General features: G+C 52.5%; 1 protein-coding gene across 4 annotated transcripts; it reads left to right on the top strand.

Moving 5' to 3' along the window:
- The first annotated feature begins 3,704 nt into the window (after positions 1–3,704).
- Positions 3,705–10,782, top strand: SNX27 (sorting nexin 27). 4 transcript variants are annotated; one of them, XM_044273057.1, is made up of 13 exons: positions 3,705–4,047; positions 5,078–5,309; positions 5,380–5,572; positions 5,929–5,993; positions 6,064–6,168; positions 6,240–6,318; positions 6,565–6,728; positions 6,812–6,901; positions 6,988–7,137; positions 7,567–7,695; positions 9,377–9,436; positions 9,513–9,561; positions 9,744–10,782. In XM_044273057.1, exons 1-13 carry the CDS (start codon positions 3,782–3,784, stop codon positions 9,782–9,784), a joined length of 1,623 nt encoding a protein of 540 aa, XP_044128992.1. In that variant the 5' UTR covers positions 3,705–3,781; the 3' UTR covers positions 9,785–10,782. The 4 variants fall into 4 exon arrangements, with proteins under 4 accessions (XP_044128992.1, XP_044128994.1, XP_044128993.1 ...); XM_044273056.1 differs by having other exon boundaries at positions 3,706–4,047; positions 9,513–9,575; XM_044273059.1 differs by lacking the exon at positions 9,377–9,436.
- The last annotated feature ends 6,313 nt before the right edge of the window (positions 10,783–17,095 follow it).

The raw sequence follows: 17,095 nt of genomic DNA, 5'->3' as shown, positions 1-17,095 counted from the left end.
CTGCCCCGGTGTGTATGTATATAAGCAGTATAATACTGCCCCGGTGTGTATGTATATAAGCAGTATAATACTGCCCTGGTGTGCATGTATATAAGCAGTATACTACTGCCCGGTGTGCATGTATATAAGCAGTATAATACTGCCCGGTGTGTATGTATATAAGCAGTATAATACTGCCCCGGTGTGTATGTATAAGCAGTATAATACTGCCCCGGTGTGTATGTATATAAGCAGTATAATACTGCCCCGGTGTGTATGTATATAAGCAGTATAATACTGCTCCGGTGTGCATGTATATAAGCAGTATAATACTGCCCCGGTGTGTATGTATATAAGCAGTATAATACTGCCCTGTGTACTGTATAAGCAGTATAATACTGCCCCGGTGTGTATGTATATAAGCAGTATAATACTGCCCCGGTGTGTATGTATATAAGCAGTATAATACTGCCTCGGTGTGCATGTATATAAGCAGTAAATACTGCCCCGGTGTGTATGTATATAAGCAGTATAATACTGCCCCGGTGTGTATGTATATAAGCAGTATAATACTGCCCCGGTGTGCATGTATATAAGCAGTATAATACTGCCCCGGTGTGTATGTATATAAGCAGTATAATACTGCCCCGGTGTGCATGTATATAAGCAGTATACTACTGCCCCGGTGTGTATGTATATAAGCAGTATAATACTGCCCCAGTGTGCATGTATATAATCAGTATACTACTGCCCCGGTGTGATGTATATAAGCAGTATAATACTGCCCCGGTGTGCTATGTATATAAGCACCGGTGTGTATGTATAAGCGTATAATACTGCCCCGGTGTGCATGTATATAAGCAGTATAATACTGCCCTGTGTACTGTATAAGCAGTATAATACTGCCCCGGTGTGTATGTATATAAGCAGTATAATACTGCCCCGGTGTGTATGTATATAAGCAGTATAATACTGCCTCGGTGTGTATGTATATAAGCAGTATAATACTGCCCCGGTGTGCATGTATATAAGCAGTATAATACTGCCTCGGTGTGTATGTATATAACCAGTATAATACTGCCCCGGTGTGTATGTATATAACCAGTATAATACTGCCCCGGTGTGTATGTATATAAGCAGTATAATACTGCCCCGGTGTGCATGTATATAAGCAGTATAATACTGCCCTGTGTACTGTATAAGCAGTATAATACTGCCCCGGTGTGTATGTATATAAGCAGTATAATACTGCCCTGTGTACTGTATAAGCAGTATAATACTGCCCCGGTGTGTATGTATATAAGCAGTATAATACTGCCCCGGTGTGCATGTATATAAGCAGTATACTACTGCCCCAGTGTGTATGTATATAAGCAGTATAATACTGCCCCGGTGTGTATGTATATAAGCAGTATAATACTGCCCCGGTGTGTATGTATATAAGCAGTATAATACTGCCCCGGTGTGCATGTATATAAGCAGTATAATACTGCCCCGGTGTGCATGTATATAAGCAGTATACTACTGCCCCGGTGTGTATGTATATAAGCAGTATAATACTGCCCCGGTGTGTATGTATATAAGCAGTATAATACTGCCTCGGTGTGTATGTATATAACCAGTATAATACTGCCCCGGTGTGTATGTATATAAGCAGTATAATACTGCCCCGGTGTGCATGTATATAAGCAGTATAATACTGCCCCGGTGTGTATGTATATAAGCAGTATAATACTGCCCCGGTGTGTATGTATATAAGCAGTATAATACTGCCCCGGTGTGTATGTATATAAGCAGTATAATACTGCCCCGGTGTGCATGTATATAAGCAGTATAATACTGCCCCGGTGTGTATAATACTGCCTCGGTGTGTATGTATATAAGCAGTATAATACTGCCCCGGTGTGCATGTAATAAGCAGTATAATACTGCCCCGGTGTGTATGTATATAAGCAGTATAATACTGCCTCGGTGTGTATGTATATAAGCAGTATAATACTGCCTCGGTGTGTATGTATATAAAGCAGTATAATACTGCCTCGGTGTGTATGTATATAAGCAGTATAATACTGCCCCGGTGTGTATGTATATAAGCAGTATAATACTGCCCCGGTGGTGCATGTATAAGCAGTATAATACTGCCCCGGTGTGCATGTATATAAGCAGTATAATACTGCCCCGGTGTGTATGTATATAAGCAGTATAATACTGCTCCCGGTGTGCATGTATATAAGCAGTATAATACTGCCCCAGTGTGTATGTATATAAGCAGTATAATACTGCCCCGGTGTGCATGTATATAAGCAGTATACTACTGCCCCGGTGTGTATGTATATAAGCAGTATAATACTGCCCCGGTGTGTATGTATATAAGCAGTATAATACTGCCCCGGTGTGCATGTATATAAGCAGTATAATACTGCCCCGGTGTGCATGTATATAAGCAGTATAATACTGCCCCGGTGTGTATGTATATAAGCAGTATAATACTGCTCCGGTGTGCATGTATATAAGCAGTATAATACTGCCCCAGTGTGTATGTATATAAGCAGTATAATACTGCCCCGGTGTGCATGTATATAAGCAGTATAATACTGCCCCGGTGTGCATGTATATAAGCAGTATAATACTGCCCCGGTGTGCATGTATATAAGCAGTATAATACTGCCCCGGTGTGCATGTATATAAGCAGTATAATACTGCTCCGGTGTGCATGTATATAAGCAGTATAATACTGCCCCAGTGTGTATGTATATAAGCAGTATAATACTGCCCCGGTGTGTATGTATATAAGCAGTATATACTGCCCCGGTGTGCATGTATATAAGCAGTATAATACTGCCCCCGGTGTGTATGTATATAAGCAGTATACTACTGCCCCGGTTGTGTATGTATATAAGCAGTATAATACTGCCCCAGTGTGTATGTATATAAGCAGTATAATACTGCCCCCGGTGTGCATGTATATAAGCAGTATAATACTGCCCCGGTGTGTATGTATATAAGCAGTATAATACTGCCCCGGTGTGCATGTATATAAGCAGTATAATACTGCCCCGGTGTGCATGTATATAAGCAGTATAATACTGCCCCGGTGTGTATGTATATAAGCAGTATAATACTGCCCCGGTGTGTATGTATATAAGCAGTATAATACTGCTCCGGTGTGCATGTATATAAGCAGTATAATACTGCCCCGGTGTGTATGTATATAACCAGTATAATACTGCCCCGGTGTGTATGTATATAACCAGTATAATACTGCCCCGGTGTGCATGTATATAAGCAGTATAATACTGCCCCGGTGTGTATGTATATAAGCAGTATAATACTGCTCCGGTGTGCATGTATATAAGCAGTATAATACTGCCCCAGTGTGTATGTATATAAGCAGTATACTACTGCCCCGGTGTGTATGTATATAATCGCTATACACCTGCCTGTACATTGGGGGACATCTGAGGAGAGCTCTGCACTTGCTCTGTGTTCTGTCTGTTCACTTTTCCCGCCTTTTTACCTCAGGAAAGTCAGGCGCCTGTTTCTACTCCCTCGGACATATCCCCGCCTCTCTCAGCTGCCTGTGATTGGTTGCTGGCCTCTTTCTTCCTGGACAGTGATTGGCTCGCTCTCCCGTCTATCTTTGAAGCGCGCACGTCACACCTCTTCATAGTGATTGGCTGTCTGCGGTTGCTCCGCCCCTTCAGGGTGACAGCCGTCCGCACTACATCACCCGGCATGCCCTGCGGGTGACGCGCCGGTCCCGTGACTCCCGCTAGCTTCGCTCCTCCCGGTCTGTGTAAAGATGGCGGACGAGGACGGGATCCACTCTAGTCAACGGAACGGTGGCGGAGGCCCGGGCTTTGTGGCGGCAGGGGGCCCGCGGGTGGTCCGGATAGTTAAGTCTGAGTCCGGTTATGGCTTTAATGTGAGGGGCCAGGTGAGCGAGGGCGGCCAGCTGCGGAGCATAAACGGAGAGCTGTACGCCCCGCTGCAGCACGTCAGCGCGGTGTTACCCGGGGGAGCCGCCGACCGCGCCGGGATACGCAAGGGGGACCGCATCCTGGAAGTGTAAGTACCGGAGCCTCAGCATCCCCGGGGCCTGACAGGAAGTGGCGGCGTCGTCCCTAGCAACCGCTCCGGTTCCCGCTCAGTCCCCTGTGGTAAAATGAAAGCTGCCCTCTGATTGGCTGCTGGGAAGCCTCTGCACCAGCCCCCCCCCCCCCCCCATCTATTTGGGGTGCTGGGAGCCCCTGTGTAAAGTCTGTGCCTTCCTGTAAGTGTATGATGGGGGTTGTAGTCCTGCTGGAAGGTCTCACAGTAAGGCTGCTCCAGTTGCCCATAGCAACCAGTCAGAGGACAGCTGATTTTGGGTGTGATTGGTTGCTAATGGCGACAGGTCAGCCTTCCTGTCATACGGTCCGCTCGGAGGACCCTGCTTCGGGGTCGTTACTGGGAGCGGTTGTCTGGTTCCCTTTAAGAGGGTAACGCCCACGTGACTGGTCCCTCACATGGCGGGGGCTGGGGGCACGTCCGGGTAACTTCCCCTTTTCTTACGTAACGCTCATTGTGGTGGTCACGGTGCTGCTGCCTGTCGGCGTGTGACCGGCTGGAGACCGCGTGACCCATCCTGAGACGTCAGCCCGGCCCTCGGGGGGAAGTGACCCCTCCAGCCAGCATGTCTCCTGTCACACGGCAGGATTGGAGCAGGCGGTCACCGTGCCTCTGGGGGGGGGGTCACTGTGCCTGGCGTAACTTGGGGGGGGGGGGGGTCACTGTGCCTGGCGTAACTTGGGGGGGGGGGGGGTCACTGTGCTTGCTGTATCTCGGGGTGTCACTGCGCCCGGTGTACCTCGGGTGGGGGGGGGGGGGAGTTCACTGCGCCCGGTGTACCTCGGGGGGGGGGGGGGAGGTCACTGTGCTCGGTGTATCTCGGGGGGTCACTGCGCCCGGTGTACCTCGGGGGGGGGGGGGGGGAGGTCACTGTGCTTGGTGTATCTCGGGTGTGGGGGGGAGGTCACTGTGCCCGGCGTACCTTGGCGGGGGGAGGGGGGTGTCACTGGTGTACATGTCTCCACTCCTGTCACGTTCTGCTCTTCAGGAATGGGGTGAACGTGGAGGGGGCGACACACAAGCAGGTGGTGGACCTGATCCGGGCTGGAGAGAAGGAGCTGGTCCTCACCGTCCTGTCCGTGCCCCCACATGAGGCGGAGAACCTGGACCCCAGCGATGACTCCTCGGGCCAGTCCTTCTATGACTACACGGAGAAGCAGGCCGTCCCCATCTCCATCCCCACCTACAAGCACGTGGAGCAGAACGCTGAGAAGTTTGTGGTAAGTGTATGACGGCTGGTGTGCTCACTGTGACGTCCGCCACCATCCTCATGGCTCCCGCCCCCCGCAGGTCTATAATGTCTACATGGCCGGCCGCCAGCTCTGCTCCAAGAGGTATCGCGAGTTCGCCATCCTGAACCAGAACCTGAAGCGAGAATTCGCCAACTTCACCTTTCCCCGGCTCCCAGGAAAATGGCCGTTCTCCTTATCAGAGCAGCAGCTGGACGCCCGCAGAAGGGGCCTGGAGGAGTATCTGGAGAAAGGTGTGTGGGGAGGGGCTGCCGATGGGACACGCCCCTGAGGAGCTGTAAGATTCCTCCCATTCGGTTCTATAGAAGTAAAGTGCTGGAACGTTTATAGCTTGACTTCTCAAGCAGACGGCTTGCTGTCAGTGAATGACAACAGTGCTCTTGTCGCAGATGAAGGGTTGTTACAATGTATCCAGTCCAGACTCTCCTTTGTTACACTTTATCTGTGACCGGATTGTCTGGTCTGGATACATTGTAACAACCCTTCAGCTGTGACAAGTATTGGGTCCGGGAGAAGGGTTCTCACAAGCAACTGGACTTTGTTTGTACTGCTGGTGCCTGCTGTTTACGGATCTTGTGTTTCTGCGCAGTGTGCTCCATACGGGTGATTGGAGAGAGTGACATCATGCAGGAGTTCCTGTCGGAGTCCGATGAGGTGAGATCACGTGACGCTGACATGTCTTTACCATGACGACACGTGTGTGCCACCTCTCCCTTCTCCACAGAACTATAACGGAGTGTCTGATGTGGAGCTGCGGGTGGCGCTGCCCGACAAGACGACCGCCACCGTCAGGGTGAAGAAGAACAGTACCACAGACCAGGTGTTCCAGGTACTGGCGCTGCGTGATACCAGGGGCCCGCTGCCGCTCCTGCTCCCTCTCACCCTCTTCTGTGCCCACAGGCTCTCGCTGCCAAGATCGGGATGGACGCCATCACTGCTAACTACTTTGCGCTGTTTGAGGTCATTAACCATTCCTTCGGTCAGTACCGGGCGAGTTCTCAGCCTTTACCGGCTTCCCGAGGGTCACATGACCTGCCTTCTAGGCCTCTGTAGATCCATCCCCTGCCACTTGGGGGAGCCAGGCCTGGGGGACACCAGGGGCCCATATCATGGTGGTCACTTGGGGGGGGGGGCACGTTTCCTACACATGCAAGCTACTGCTCTCTGTTATCAGCCAGTTCCCGGTTAGGATGTGTTCACACTCTCCCTATCATTTGCTCTGCAGTCCGGAAGTTGGCGCCCAACGAGTTCCCCCACAAGCTGTATGTCCAGAACTACACCTCAGCGGTGCCCGGCACCTGCCTCACCGTGCGCAAGTGGCTCTTCACCACGTCTGAGGAGGCGCTGCTGAAGGACAACGACTTGGCGGTCTCGTACTTCTTCCACCAGGTTAGTGTCCGTCCCCTGCAGAACTGCGGTTCTGTCCACTTCTGCAGCTCTGGAGGGGACAATCGCTGCTCTTCTGCTTACAGGCCGTGGATGACGTCAAGAAGGGTTACGTCAAGGCGGAGGATAAGGCCTATCAGCTACAGAAGCTGTGTGAGCAGCGGAAGATGCTGATGGTGAGTGCGGGCACACAGCGAGGATCCTGGGGGGAGGGGTCTGTCGCCTGGCCCCCGCTCAGCGCTCTCACCTTGCTCTCTTCCAGTATCTGAACATGCTGCGGAGCTGTGAAGGCTACAACGAGATCATGTTCCCGCACTGTTCATGTGACTCGCGCAGGAAAGGCCACGTCATCACCGCCATAAGCATCAGGCACTTCAAGCTCCTGGCCTGTACGGAGGAGGGGCAGCTGGAGGTAAGGCGGGTGACGGGGTTGTCCCCCTCCTCAGGGGGGTTACTACCATAGCGGCAGACCATGCCACTGCTATGGGGCCCAGTCTTGGGTGGGATTATCTCCTCTTGTACTGGGACTCTACCCTCTAAGGGCCCATTCACAGGTCTGCAAAATGCGTCCCGTAACGCCTGCGGACCCATTCTCTCATGTGCTGTCGCTACAAAAATAGGACGTGTCCTATTCAAAGGCATTTCTATCATAGCGCCGGCCACGTGCGGTCCGCAAAACTGTTGTGGACCCTTAAGGAACAACTTTTAGCAAATGAGGCAAAATGGTCCAAGGTTTAGGCAGAAATGCTGCTGTCCTGTGTGAGGGGCCTGGTCTATCCTGGCTATGGGGCCCTTCTCCATGTACGCCACTGCCCCTCCCCCTGACTGCCCGTCTCTCCAGAATCAGGTGATCGCCTTCGAATGGGACGAGATGCAGCGGTGGGACACGGATGAGGAGGGCATGGCTTTCTGCTTCGAATACGCCCGCGGAGAGAAAAAGCCACGATGGGTGAAAATATTCACTCCTTATGTAAGTGTGTCTGAGAGGTAGTCACAGCCCCGCCCCCTGCTGATGACATCACTGATATAATACACACCTTATACTACAGGAACATCTATTACTGCTGACAACCTGCCTGTATATCCTGTCTGAGGGGTAGTCACAGCCCTGCCCCCTGCTGATGACATCACTGGTATAATGACATGTGACCCACACCTTATAGTACAGGAACATCTATTACTGCTGAGAACCTGCCTGTATATCCTGTCTGAGAGGTAGTCACAGCCCCGCCCCCTGCTGATGACATCACTGATATAATACACACCTTATACTACAGGAACATCTATTACTGCTGACAACCTGCCTGTATACCCTGTCTGAGAGGTAGTCACAGCCCCGCCCCTGCTGATGACATCACTGATATAATGACATGTGACCCACACCTTATAGTACAGGAACATCTATTACTGCTGAGAACCTGCCTGTATATCCTGTCTGAGAGGTAGTCACAGCCCCGCCCCCTGCTGATGACATCACTGATATAATACACACCTTATACTACAGGAACATCTATTACTGCTGACAACCTGCCTGTATATCCTGTCTGAGAGGTAGTCACAGCCCCGCCCCCTGCTGATGACATCACTGATATAATGACATGTGACCCACACCTTATACTACAGGAACATCTATTACTGCTGACAACCTGCCTGTGTATCCTGTCTGAGAGGTAGTCACAGCCCCGCCCCCTGCTGATGACATCACTGATATAATGACATGTGATCCACACCTTATACTACAGGAACATCTATTACTGCTGACTACCTGCCTGTATATCCTGTCTGAGAGGTAGTCACAGCCCCGCCCCCTGCTGATGACATCACTGATATAATACACACCTTATACTACAGGAACATCTATTACTGCTGACAACCTGCCTGTATATCCTGTCTGAGGGGTAGTCACAGCCCTGCCCCCTGCTCATGACATCACTGGTATAATGACATGTGATCAGACACCTTATACTACAGGAACATCTATTACTGCTGAGAACCTGCCTGTATATCCTGTCTGAGAGGTAGTCACAGCCCCGCCCCCTGCTGATGACATCACTGATATAATACACACCTTATACTACAGGAACATCTATTACTGCTGACAACCTGCCTGTATACCCTGTCTGAGAGGTAGTCACAGCCCCGCCCCCTGCTGATGACATCACTGATATAATGACATGTGACCCACACCTTATACTACAGGAACATCTATTACTGCTGACAACCTGCCTGTATATCCTGTCTGAGGGGTAGTCACAGCCCCGCCCCCTGCTGATGACATCACTGATATAATGACATGTGATCCACACCTTATACTACAGGAACATCTATTACTGCTGACAACCTGCCTGTATATCCTGTCTGAGAGGTAGTCACAGCCCCGCCCCCTGCTGATGACATCACTGATATAATGACATGTGATCCACACCTTATACTACAGGAACATCTATTACTGCTGACAACCTGCCTGTATATCCTGTCTGAGGGGTAGTCACAGCCCTGCCCCCTGCTGATGACATCACTGATATAATGACATGTGATCCACACCTTATACTACAGGAACATCTATTACTGCTAACAAGCTGCCTGTATATCCTGTCTGAGGGGTAGTCACAGCCCCGCCCCCTGTGACATTGTTATTTTCTGTCTTGCAGTTTAATTACATGCATGAATGCTTTGAGAGGGTCTTCTGTGAGCTGAGGTGGAGGAAAGAGGTATATCTCCCCCAATCCTCTCCTTCTCCCCCGGCCGGGCCCCCAGATCTGACCCCCGTCTCCCCTCTTTTTCCAGGTGGAAGAGGAAGCCACGGATAAAGACAATAAGAACTGCAGTAATGACAGTACGTGCAGCAAGGTAACCTGTCCCCCTGCCCCCTGGGGGCGGGTCACTGCTCTGCCCCTCCCAGGCTGCGCTGTCTTGCTCCACCCCTGCTTTATCCAGCCTCCAGCACTTGCAGCATATGTGATGTCATGTGATGTGGGCCGTCCTCTGTGTAACTCCTCCCTCTCGTCTTCTCCACAGAACATCTTTCAGATTGTACGATTGCAGCACAAGGACACTAGCACTTAGCAGCCCTCGGCGGGGCCCGCCCATCGTTCCTGTCACTTGTCATGAAGACGGACTGATGTGTTAACCTCTTCAGCACTGGGCTGCTCTGTGCAGCGTGGCAGGGGTTCACCATTCCACACAAGCATTAGACCTCTGCTGAGGATCCGTTTCGGTGTCATCCAGGCCTGCGCCCGACGTTCTCAGTCCTGCCATTGCTTTCTGTAGTTTGGACCCCCCCCCCCCCTTCCCGGCCCCTGTTGTAGTCCTTGCATGTGACTTAACCCCTTCCTTCTTCCTAACACTACTCCCGCCCCGTGCTCCAGCCGCCCCCCCCCCCCCCCCATTTCGGAAGGGTCAGGATCTGCCGCCGTTTCTTCCAAGGATAACCGTCAGTATTTGCAGCAGTAACAGGACCGTGAGGTCCCTGCCGCCGCGGGGAGGGGTGAAGAATCTATTTTACGGGACTCAATCTGTCATACATTTCACAATGTCTGCACCCGGGGAGGGGAACAGAGGCGATGGCCGTGCTGGTGGGGGGGGCGCGAGGGATCAATCTGAAGTGCTACCTTCTATATACTTGTGCCAAATGGGAACGTGGTATTGCCCCTCCCCCGGAGATGATGGTGGTTGTGTAATTTGTCTGGTCCTGGGAGGGTTAGGGCGTAGTGGGCGGGGGTCTTCCTTCTCGACATTGCCTTGTTCCCCTCCACAGCTCCCCCCCCCCCCCCCCCCCATATCACAGCAATAACCGTCGCCGGCTGCGGGAGCGGCTGGACAGCGCTCGCCCCCCTCCCCAGTGTGGACTTCTTTATGTTCTTTTTAATTTATTTTGGAGAATTCTAACCCGGACGCGGTTCCCGGCAGGACGTTCATCTTGTTGCTGAGAGCCAGAAGCGCGCACCAGTGTTTAACGTCATGTTCCAGAGCTAACAATCTAATCTCGTTCAGTACCAGTCACCTTAGTGTAATTAATGTAACATATTCTTTTAAATAAATCAATTTATTGATGAGACTGTGGCCCCGTGTATTGCCCGGAACCTGATCAATGGGGGCATCGGGGGAGGGGGTACTTATCTATACACCGGTACACGTCACACACCCCCACAGGAGGCAGGCCTGGCACACCGCCTCCTCTAGATGTCATTCTTCCCATAGTGCACCTGGTGCCCTGTCCTCCCCAGGTAAGTGACGCACACCCCCGGCCGCCCACATGATGTAATGTGATTCCTCAGACCGGGCCGCCTTCTTCCCATAGTGCACCTGGTGCCCTGTCCTCCCCAGGTAAGTGACGCACACCCCCGGCCGTCCACATGATGTAATGTGATTCCTCAGACCGGGCCGCCTTCTTCCCATAGTGCACCTGGTGCCCTGTCCTCCCCAGGTAAGTGACGCACACCCCCGGCCGCCCACATGATGTAATCTGATTCCTCAGACCAGGCCGCCTTCTTCCCATAGTGCACCTGGTGCCATCTCCTCCCCAGGTAAGTGACAAACTCCCCCGGCCGTCCACATGATGTAATGTGATTCCTCAGACCAGGCCGCCTTCTTCCCATAGTGCACCTGGTGCCCTGTCCTCCCCAGGTAAGTGACGCACACCCCCGGCCGCCCACATGATGTAACCTGATTCCTCAGACCAGGCCGCCTTCTGCCTATAGTGCACCTGGTGCCCTGTCCTCCCCAGGTAAGTGACGCACACCCCCGGCCGCCCACATGATGTAATGTGATTCCTCAGACCAGGCCGCCTTCTTCCCATAGTGCACCTGGTGCCCTGTCCTCCCCAGGTAAGTGACGCACACCCCCGGCCGTCCACATGATGTAATCTGATTCCTCAGACCAGGCCGCCTTCTGCCTATAGTGCACCTGGTGCCATCTCCTCCCCAGGTAAGTGACGCACACCCCGGCCACCCACATGACATAACCTGATTCCTCAGACCAGGCCACCTTCTTCCCATAGTGCACCTGGTGCCATCTCCTCCCCAGGTAGGTGACGCACACCCCTGGCCGCCCATGTAATGTGATTCCTCAGACCGGGCCGCCTTCTTCCCATAGTGCACCTGGTGCCATCTCCTCCCCAGGTAAGTGATGCACACCCCCGGCCGCCCACATGATGTAATGTGATTCCACAGACCAGGCCGCCTTCTTCCCATAGTGCACCTGGTGCCATCTCCTCCCCAGGTAAGTGACGCACACCCCCGGCCGCCCACATGATGTAATGTGATTCCTCAGACCGGGCCGCTTTCTTCCCATAGTGCACCTGGTGCCATCTCCTCCCCAGGTAAGTGATGCACACCCCCGGCCGCCCACATGATGTAATGTGATTCCACAGACCAGGCCGCCTTCTTCCCATAGTGCACCTGGTGCCATCTCCTCCCCAGGTAAGTGACGCACACCCCCGGCCGTCCACATGATGTAACCTGATTCCTCAGACCGGGCCGCCTTCTTCCCATAGTGCACCTGGTGCCATCTCCTCCCCAGGTAAGTGACGCACACCCCCAGCCGCCCACATGATGTAATGTGATTCCACAGACCAGGCCGCCTTCTTCCCATAGTGCACCTGGTGCCATCTCCTCCCCAGGTAAGTGACGCACACCCCTGGCCGTCCACATGATGTAACCTGATTCCTCAGACCGGGCCGCCTTCTTCCCACAGTGCACCTGGTGCCATCTCCTCCCCAGGTAAGTGACGCACACCCCGGCCACCCACATGACATAACCTGATTCCTCAGACCAGGCCACCTTCTTCCCATAGTGCACCTGGTGCCCTGTCCTCCCCAGGTAAGTGACGCACACCCCCGGCCGCCCACATGATGTAATCTGATTCCTCAGACCGGGCCGCCTTCTTCCCATAGTGCACCTGGTGCCATCTCCTCCCCAGGTAGGTGACGCACACCCCTGGCCGCCCATGTAATGTGATTCCTCAGACCGGGCCGCCTTCTTCCCATAGTGCACCTGGTGCCATCTCCTCCCCAGGTAGGTGACGCACACCCCTGGCCGCCCATGTAATGTGATTCCTCAGACCGGGCCGCCTTCTTCCCATAGTGCACCTGGTGCCATCTCCTCCCCAGGTAAGTGACGCACACCCCCGGCCGTCCACATGATGCAATGTGATTCCTCAGACCGGGCCACCTTCTTCCCATAGTGCACCTGGTGCCATCTCCTCCCCAGGTAAGTGACGCACACCCCCGGCCGCCCACATGATGTAATGTGATTCCTCAGACCAGGCCGCTTTCTTCCCATAGTGCACCTGGTGCCATCTCCTCCCCAGGTAAGTGACGCACACCCCTGGCCGTCCACATGTAATGTGATTCCTCAGACCAGGCCGCCTTCTTCCCATAGTGCACCTGGTGCCATCTCCTCCCCAGGTAAGTGACGCACACCCCCGGCCGTCCACATGATGTAACCTGATTCCTCAGACCGGGCCGCCTTCTTCCCACAGTGCACCTGGTGCCATCTCCTCCCCAGGTAAGTGACGCACTCCCCCGGCCGTCCACATGATGTAACCTGATTCCTCAGACCAGGCGGCCATCTTCCCATAGTGCACCTGGTGCCATCTCCTCCCCAGGTAAGTGACGCACACCCCGGCCACCCACATGACATAACCTGATTCCTCAGACCAGGCCACCTTCTTCCCATAGTGCACCTGGTGCCCTGTCCTCCCCAGGTAAGTGACGCACACCCCCGGCCGTCCACATGATGTAACCTGATTCCTCAGCCCAGGCCGCCTTCTGCCTATAGTGCACCTGGTGCCATCTCCTCCCCAGGTAAGTGACGCACACCCCCGGCCACCCACATGACATAACCTGATTCCTCAGACCAGGCCGCCTTCTGCCTATAGTGCACCTGGTGCCATCTCCTCCCCAGGTAAGTGACACACACCCCCGGCCGTCCACATGATGTGATTCCTCAGACCAGGCCGCCTTCTTCCCATAGTGCACCTGGTGCCATCTCCTCCCCAGGTAAGTGACACACACCTCCGGCCGCCCATGTAATGTGATTCCTCAGACCAGGCCACCTTCTGCCTATAGTGCACCTGGTGCCATCTCCTCCCCAGGTAAGTGACGCACACCCCCGGCCACCCACATGACATAACCTGATTCCTCAGACCAGGCCACCTTCTGCCTATAGTGCACCTGGTGCCATCTCCCCAGGTAAGTGACGCACATCCCCGGCCACCCATGTAATGTGATTCCTCAGACCAGGCCACCTTCTGCCTATAGTGCACCTGGTGCCATCTCCTCCCCAGGTAAGTGACGCACACCCCCGGCCACCCACATGACATAACCTGATTCCTCAGACCAGGCCGCCTTCTGCCTATAGTGCACCTGGTGCCATCTCCCCAGGTAAGTGACGCACATCCCCGGCCACCCATGTAATGTGATTCCTCAGACCAGGCCACCTTCTGCCTATAGTGCACCTGGTGCCATCTCCTCCCCAGGTAAGTGACGCACACCCCCGGCCACCCACATGACATAACCTGATTCCTCAGACCAGGCTGCCTTCTGCCTATAGTGCACCTGGTGCCATCTCCCCAGGTAAGTGACGCACATCCCCGGCCACCCATGTAATGTGATTCCTCAGACCAGGCCACCTTCTGCTCATAGTGCACCTGGTGCCATCTCCTCCCCAGGTAAGGTAACCTGATTCCTCAGACCAGGCCGCCTTCTGCTCCCCAGGTAAGTGACGCACACCCCCGGCCACCCACATGACGTAACCTGATTGCTCAGACCGGGCCGCCTTCTGCTTCCCAGGTAAGAGACACACACCCCCGGCCGCCCACATGACGTAACCTGATTCCTCAGACCAGGCTGCCTTCTCCCATTGCACTTTCGGAGGTTGGTATGGGTCTAATGGGAGCTCATGACACCTTTCCATCCTGGTCCCCAGTAATGTCAGTGATTACACCAGCTTGTCTCCCCCCAAATCAGTCAGCCTTGGCCCCCCCGTGTGCCGGCCACCAGTCCTTCCTTGGAGCACTTATGGTAGGTACTAAGCACTACATCAGGGCCTCCTTGGAGATTATCTGATCCCGTCATCCACACGGCTGTGGGACATCTGTGCCTGTTTAACCAACCACGGGCCCCGGCTGTGGTGCAATCTGCGGCAGAAGATCGGACATGTCCTATGTTTTGTGGTGCGGAGGCACGTCCCCAGAAGCACCGCCATCCCGCATGTGAATGTGGCTGCTTCCAACAAATCAACTTCAGGACCCAAGGGCTGGTGTGTGCTGCCCTCTAGTGGCTACAGGGTGACACCACGGGATCAGAAGCAAACATGCTGCCCTCATGCCCATATTTCCATCCCGTGTGCCGGTTTATTGTGCGGTTTCTGGGGGTCCCCCTGCGGGCAGTAACATTACAGTCTCTTACATGGTAGCGCTATCAACAAGATTGATACCCTCCTCTACTAAAATCCTCTGTGCTGCTGTGTGTATAGGCTATATATAACATCCTCTGTGCTGCTGTGTGTATAGGCTATATATAACATCCTCTGTGCTGCTGTGTGTATAGGCTATATATAACATCCTCTGTGCTGCTGTGTGTATAGGCTATATATAACATCCTCTGTGCTGCTGTGTGTATAGGCTATATATAACATCCTCTGTGCTGCTGTGTGTATAGGCTATATATAACATCCTCTGTGCTGCTGTGTGTGTATAACATCCTCTGTGCTGCTGTGTGTGTATAACATCCTCTGTGCTGCTGTGTGTATAGGCTGTGTATAACATCCTCTGTGCTGCTGTGTGTGTATAACATCCTCTGTGCTGCTGTGTGTATAGGCTGTGTATAACATCCTCTGTGCTGCTGTGTGTGTATAGGCTGTGTATAACATCCTCTGTGCTGCTGTGTGTGTATAGGCTGTGTATAACATCCTCTGTGCTGCTGTGTGTGTATAGGCTGTGTATAACATCCTCTGTGCTGCTGTGTGTGTATAGGCTGTGTATAACATCCTCTGTGCTGCTGTGTGTGTATAACATCCTCTGTGCTGCTGTGTGTATATAACATCCTCTGTGCTGCTGTGTGTGTATAACATCCTCTGTGCTGCTGTGTGTGTATAACATCCTCTGTGCTGCTGTGTGTGTATAACATCCTCTGTGCTGCTGTGTGTGTATAACCTCCTCTGTGCTGCTGTGTGCTGTGTGTGTATAGGCTGTGTATAACATCCTCTGTGCTGCTGTGTGTGTATAGGCTGTGTATAACATCCTCTGTGCTGCTGTGTGTGTATAGGCTGTGTATAACATCCTCTGTGCTGCTGTGTGTATAGGCTGTGTATAACATCCTCTGTGCTGCTGTGTGTATAGGCTGTGTATAACATCCTCTGTGCTGCTGTGTGTGTATAACATCCTCTGTGCTGCTGTGTGTGTGTGTATAGGCTGTGTATAACATCCTCTGTGCTGCTGTGTGTGTATAGGCTGTGTATAACATCCTCTGTGCTGCTGTGTGTGTAAAACATCCTCTGTGCTGCTGTGTGTGTATAGGCTGTGTATAACATCCTCTGTGCTGCTGTGTGTGTATAGGCTGTGTATAACATCCTCTGTGCTGCTGTGTGTGTATAGGCTGTGTATAACATCCTCTGTGCTGCTGTGTGTGTATAGGCTGTGTATAACATCCTCTGTGCTGCTGTGTGTGTGTATAGGCTGTGTATAACATCCTCTGTGCTGCTGTGTGTGTGTATAGGCTGTGTATAACATCCTCTGTGCTGCTGTGTGTGTGTATAGGCTGTGTATAACATCCTCTGTGCTGCTGTGTGTGTATAGGCTGTGTATAACATCCTCTGTGCTGCTGTGTGTGTGTATAGGCTGTGTATAACATCCTCTGTGCTGCTGTGTGTGTATAGGCTGTGTATAACATCCTCTGTGCTGCTGTGTGTGTATAGGCTGTGTATAACATCCTCTGTGCTGCTGTGTGTGTATAGGCTGTGTATAACATCCTCTGTGCTGCTGTGTGTGTATAGGCTGTGTATAACATCCTCTGTGCTGCTGTGTGTGTGTATAGGCTGTGTATAACATCCTCTGTGCTGCTGTGTGTGTGTATAGGCTGTGTATAACATCCTCTGTGCTGCTGTGTGTGTGTATAGGCTGTGTATAACATCCTCTGTGCTGCTGTGTGTGTGTATAGGCTGTGTATAACATCCTCTGTGCTGCTGTGTGTGTGTATAGGCTGTGTATAACATCCTCTGTGCTGCTGTGTGTGTATAGGCTGTGTATAACATCCTCTGTGCTGCTGTGTGCATGCTCAGGAAGGACACAGACGCCGCTGATCGCTATTCATGAAATTTATTTCCTTTAAACAGAAAAAAATAAATAATTGAAAGTAAAGGGCAATAAAT

The sequence above is a fragment of the Bufo gargarizans genome, unplaced genomic scaffold (genome assembly GCF_014858855.1).
Source record: "Bufo gargarizans isolate SCDJY-AF-19 unplaced genomic scaffold, ASM1485885v1 fragScaff_scaffold_362_pilon, whole genome shotgun sequence".
NCBI lineage: Eukaryota > Metazoa > Chordata > Amphibia > Anura > Bufonidae > Bufo > Bufo gargarizans.
The sequence above is the reverse complement of the archived record's forward strand: the minus strand, read 5'-3'. Positions and strand labels throughout refer to the sequence as shown.

What these genes read in the sequence shown, in the direction of transcription:
- SNX27 (XM_044273056.1), top strand. Translation starts at nt 3,782, where the DNA reads ATGGCGGACGAGGACGGGATCCACTCTAGTCAACGGAACGGTGGCGGA. An exon ending in AGAACGCTGAGAAGTTTGTG is followed by an intron (nt 5,310 to 5,379) that starts GTAAGTGTATGA and finishes CGCCCCCCGCAG; the next exon opens with GTCTATAATGTCTACATGGC. An exon ending in TCCTGTCGGAGTCCGATGAG is followed by an intron (nt 5,994 to 6,063) that starts GTGAGATCACGT and finishes CCTTCTCCACAG; the next exon opens with AACTATAACGGAGTGTCTGA.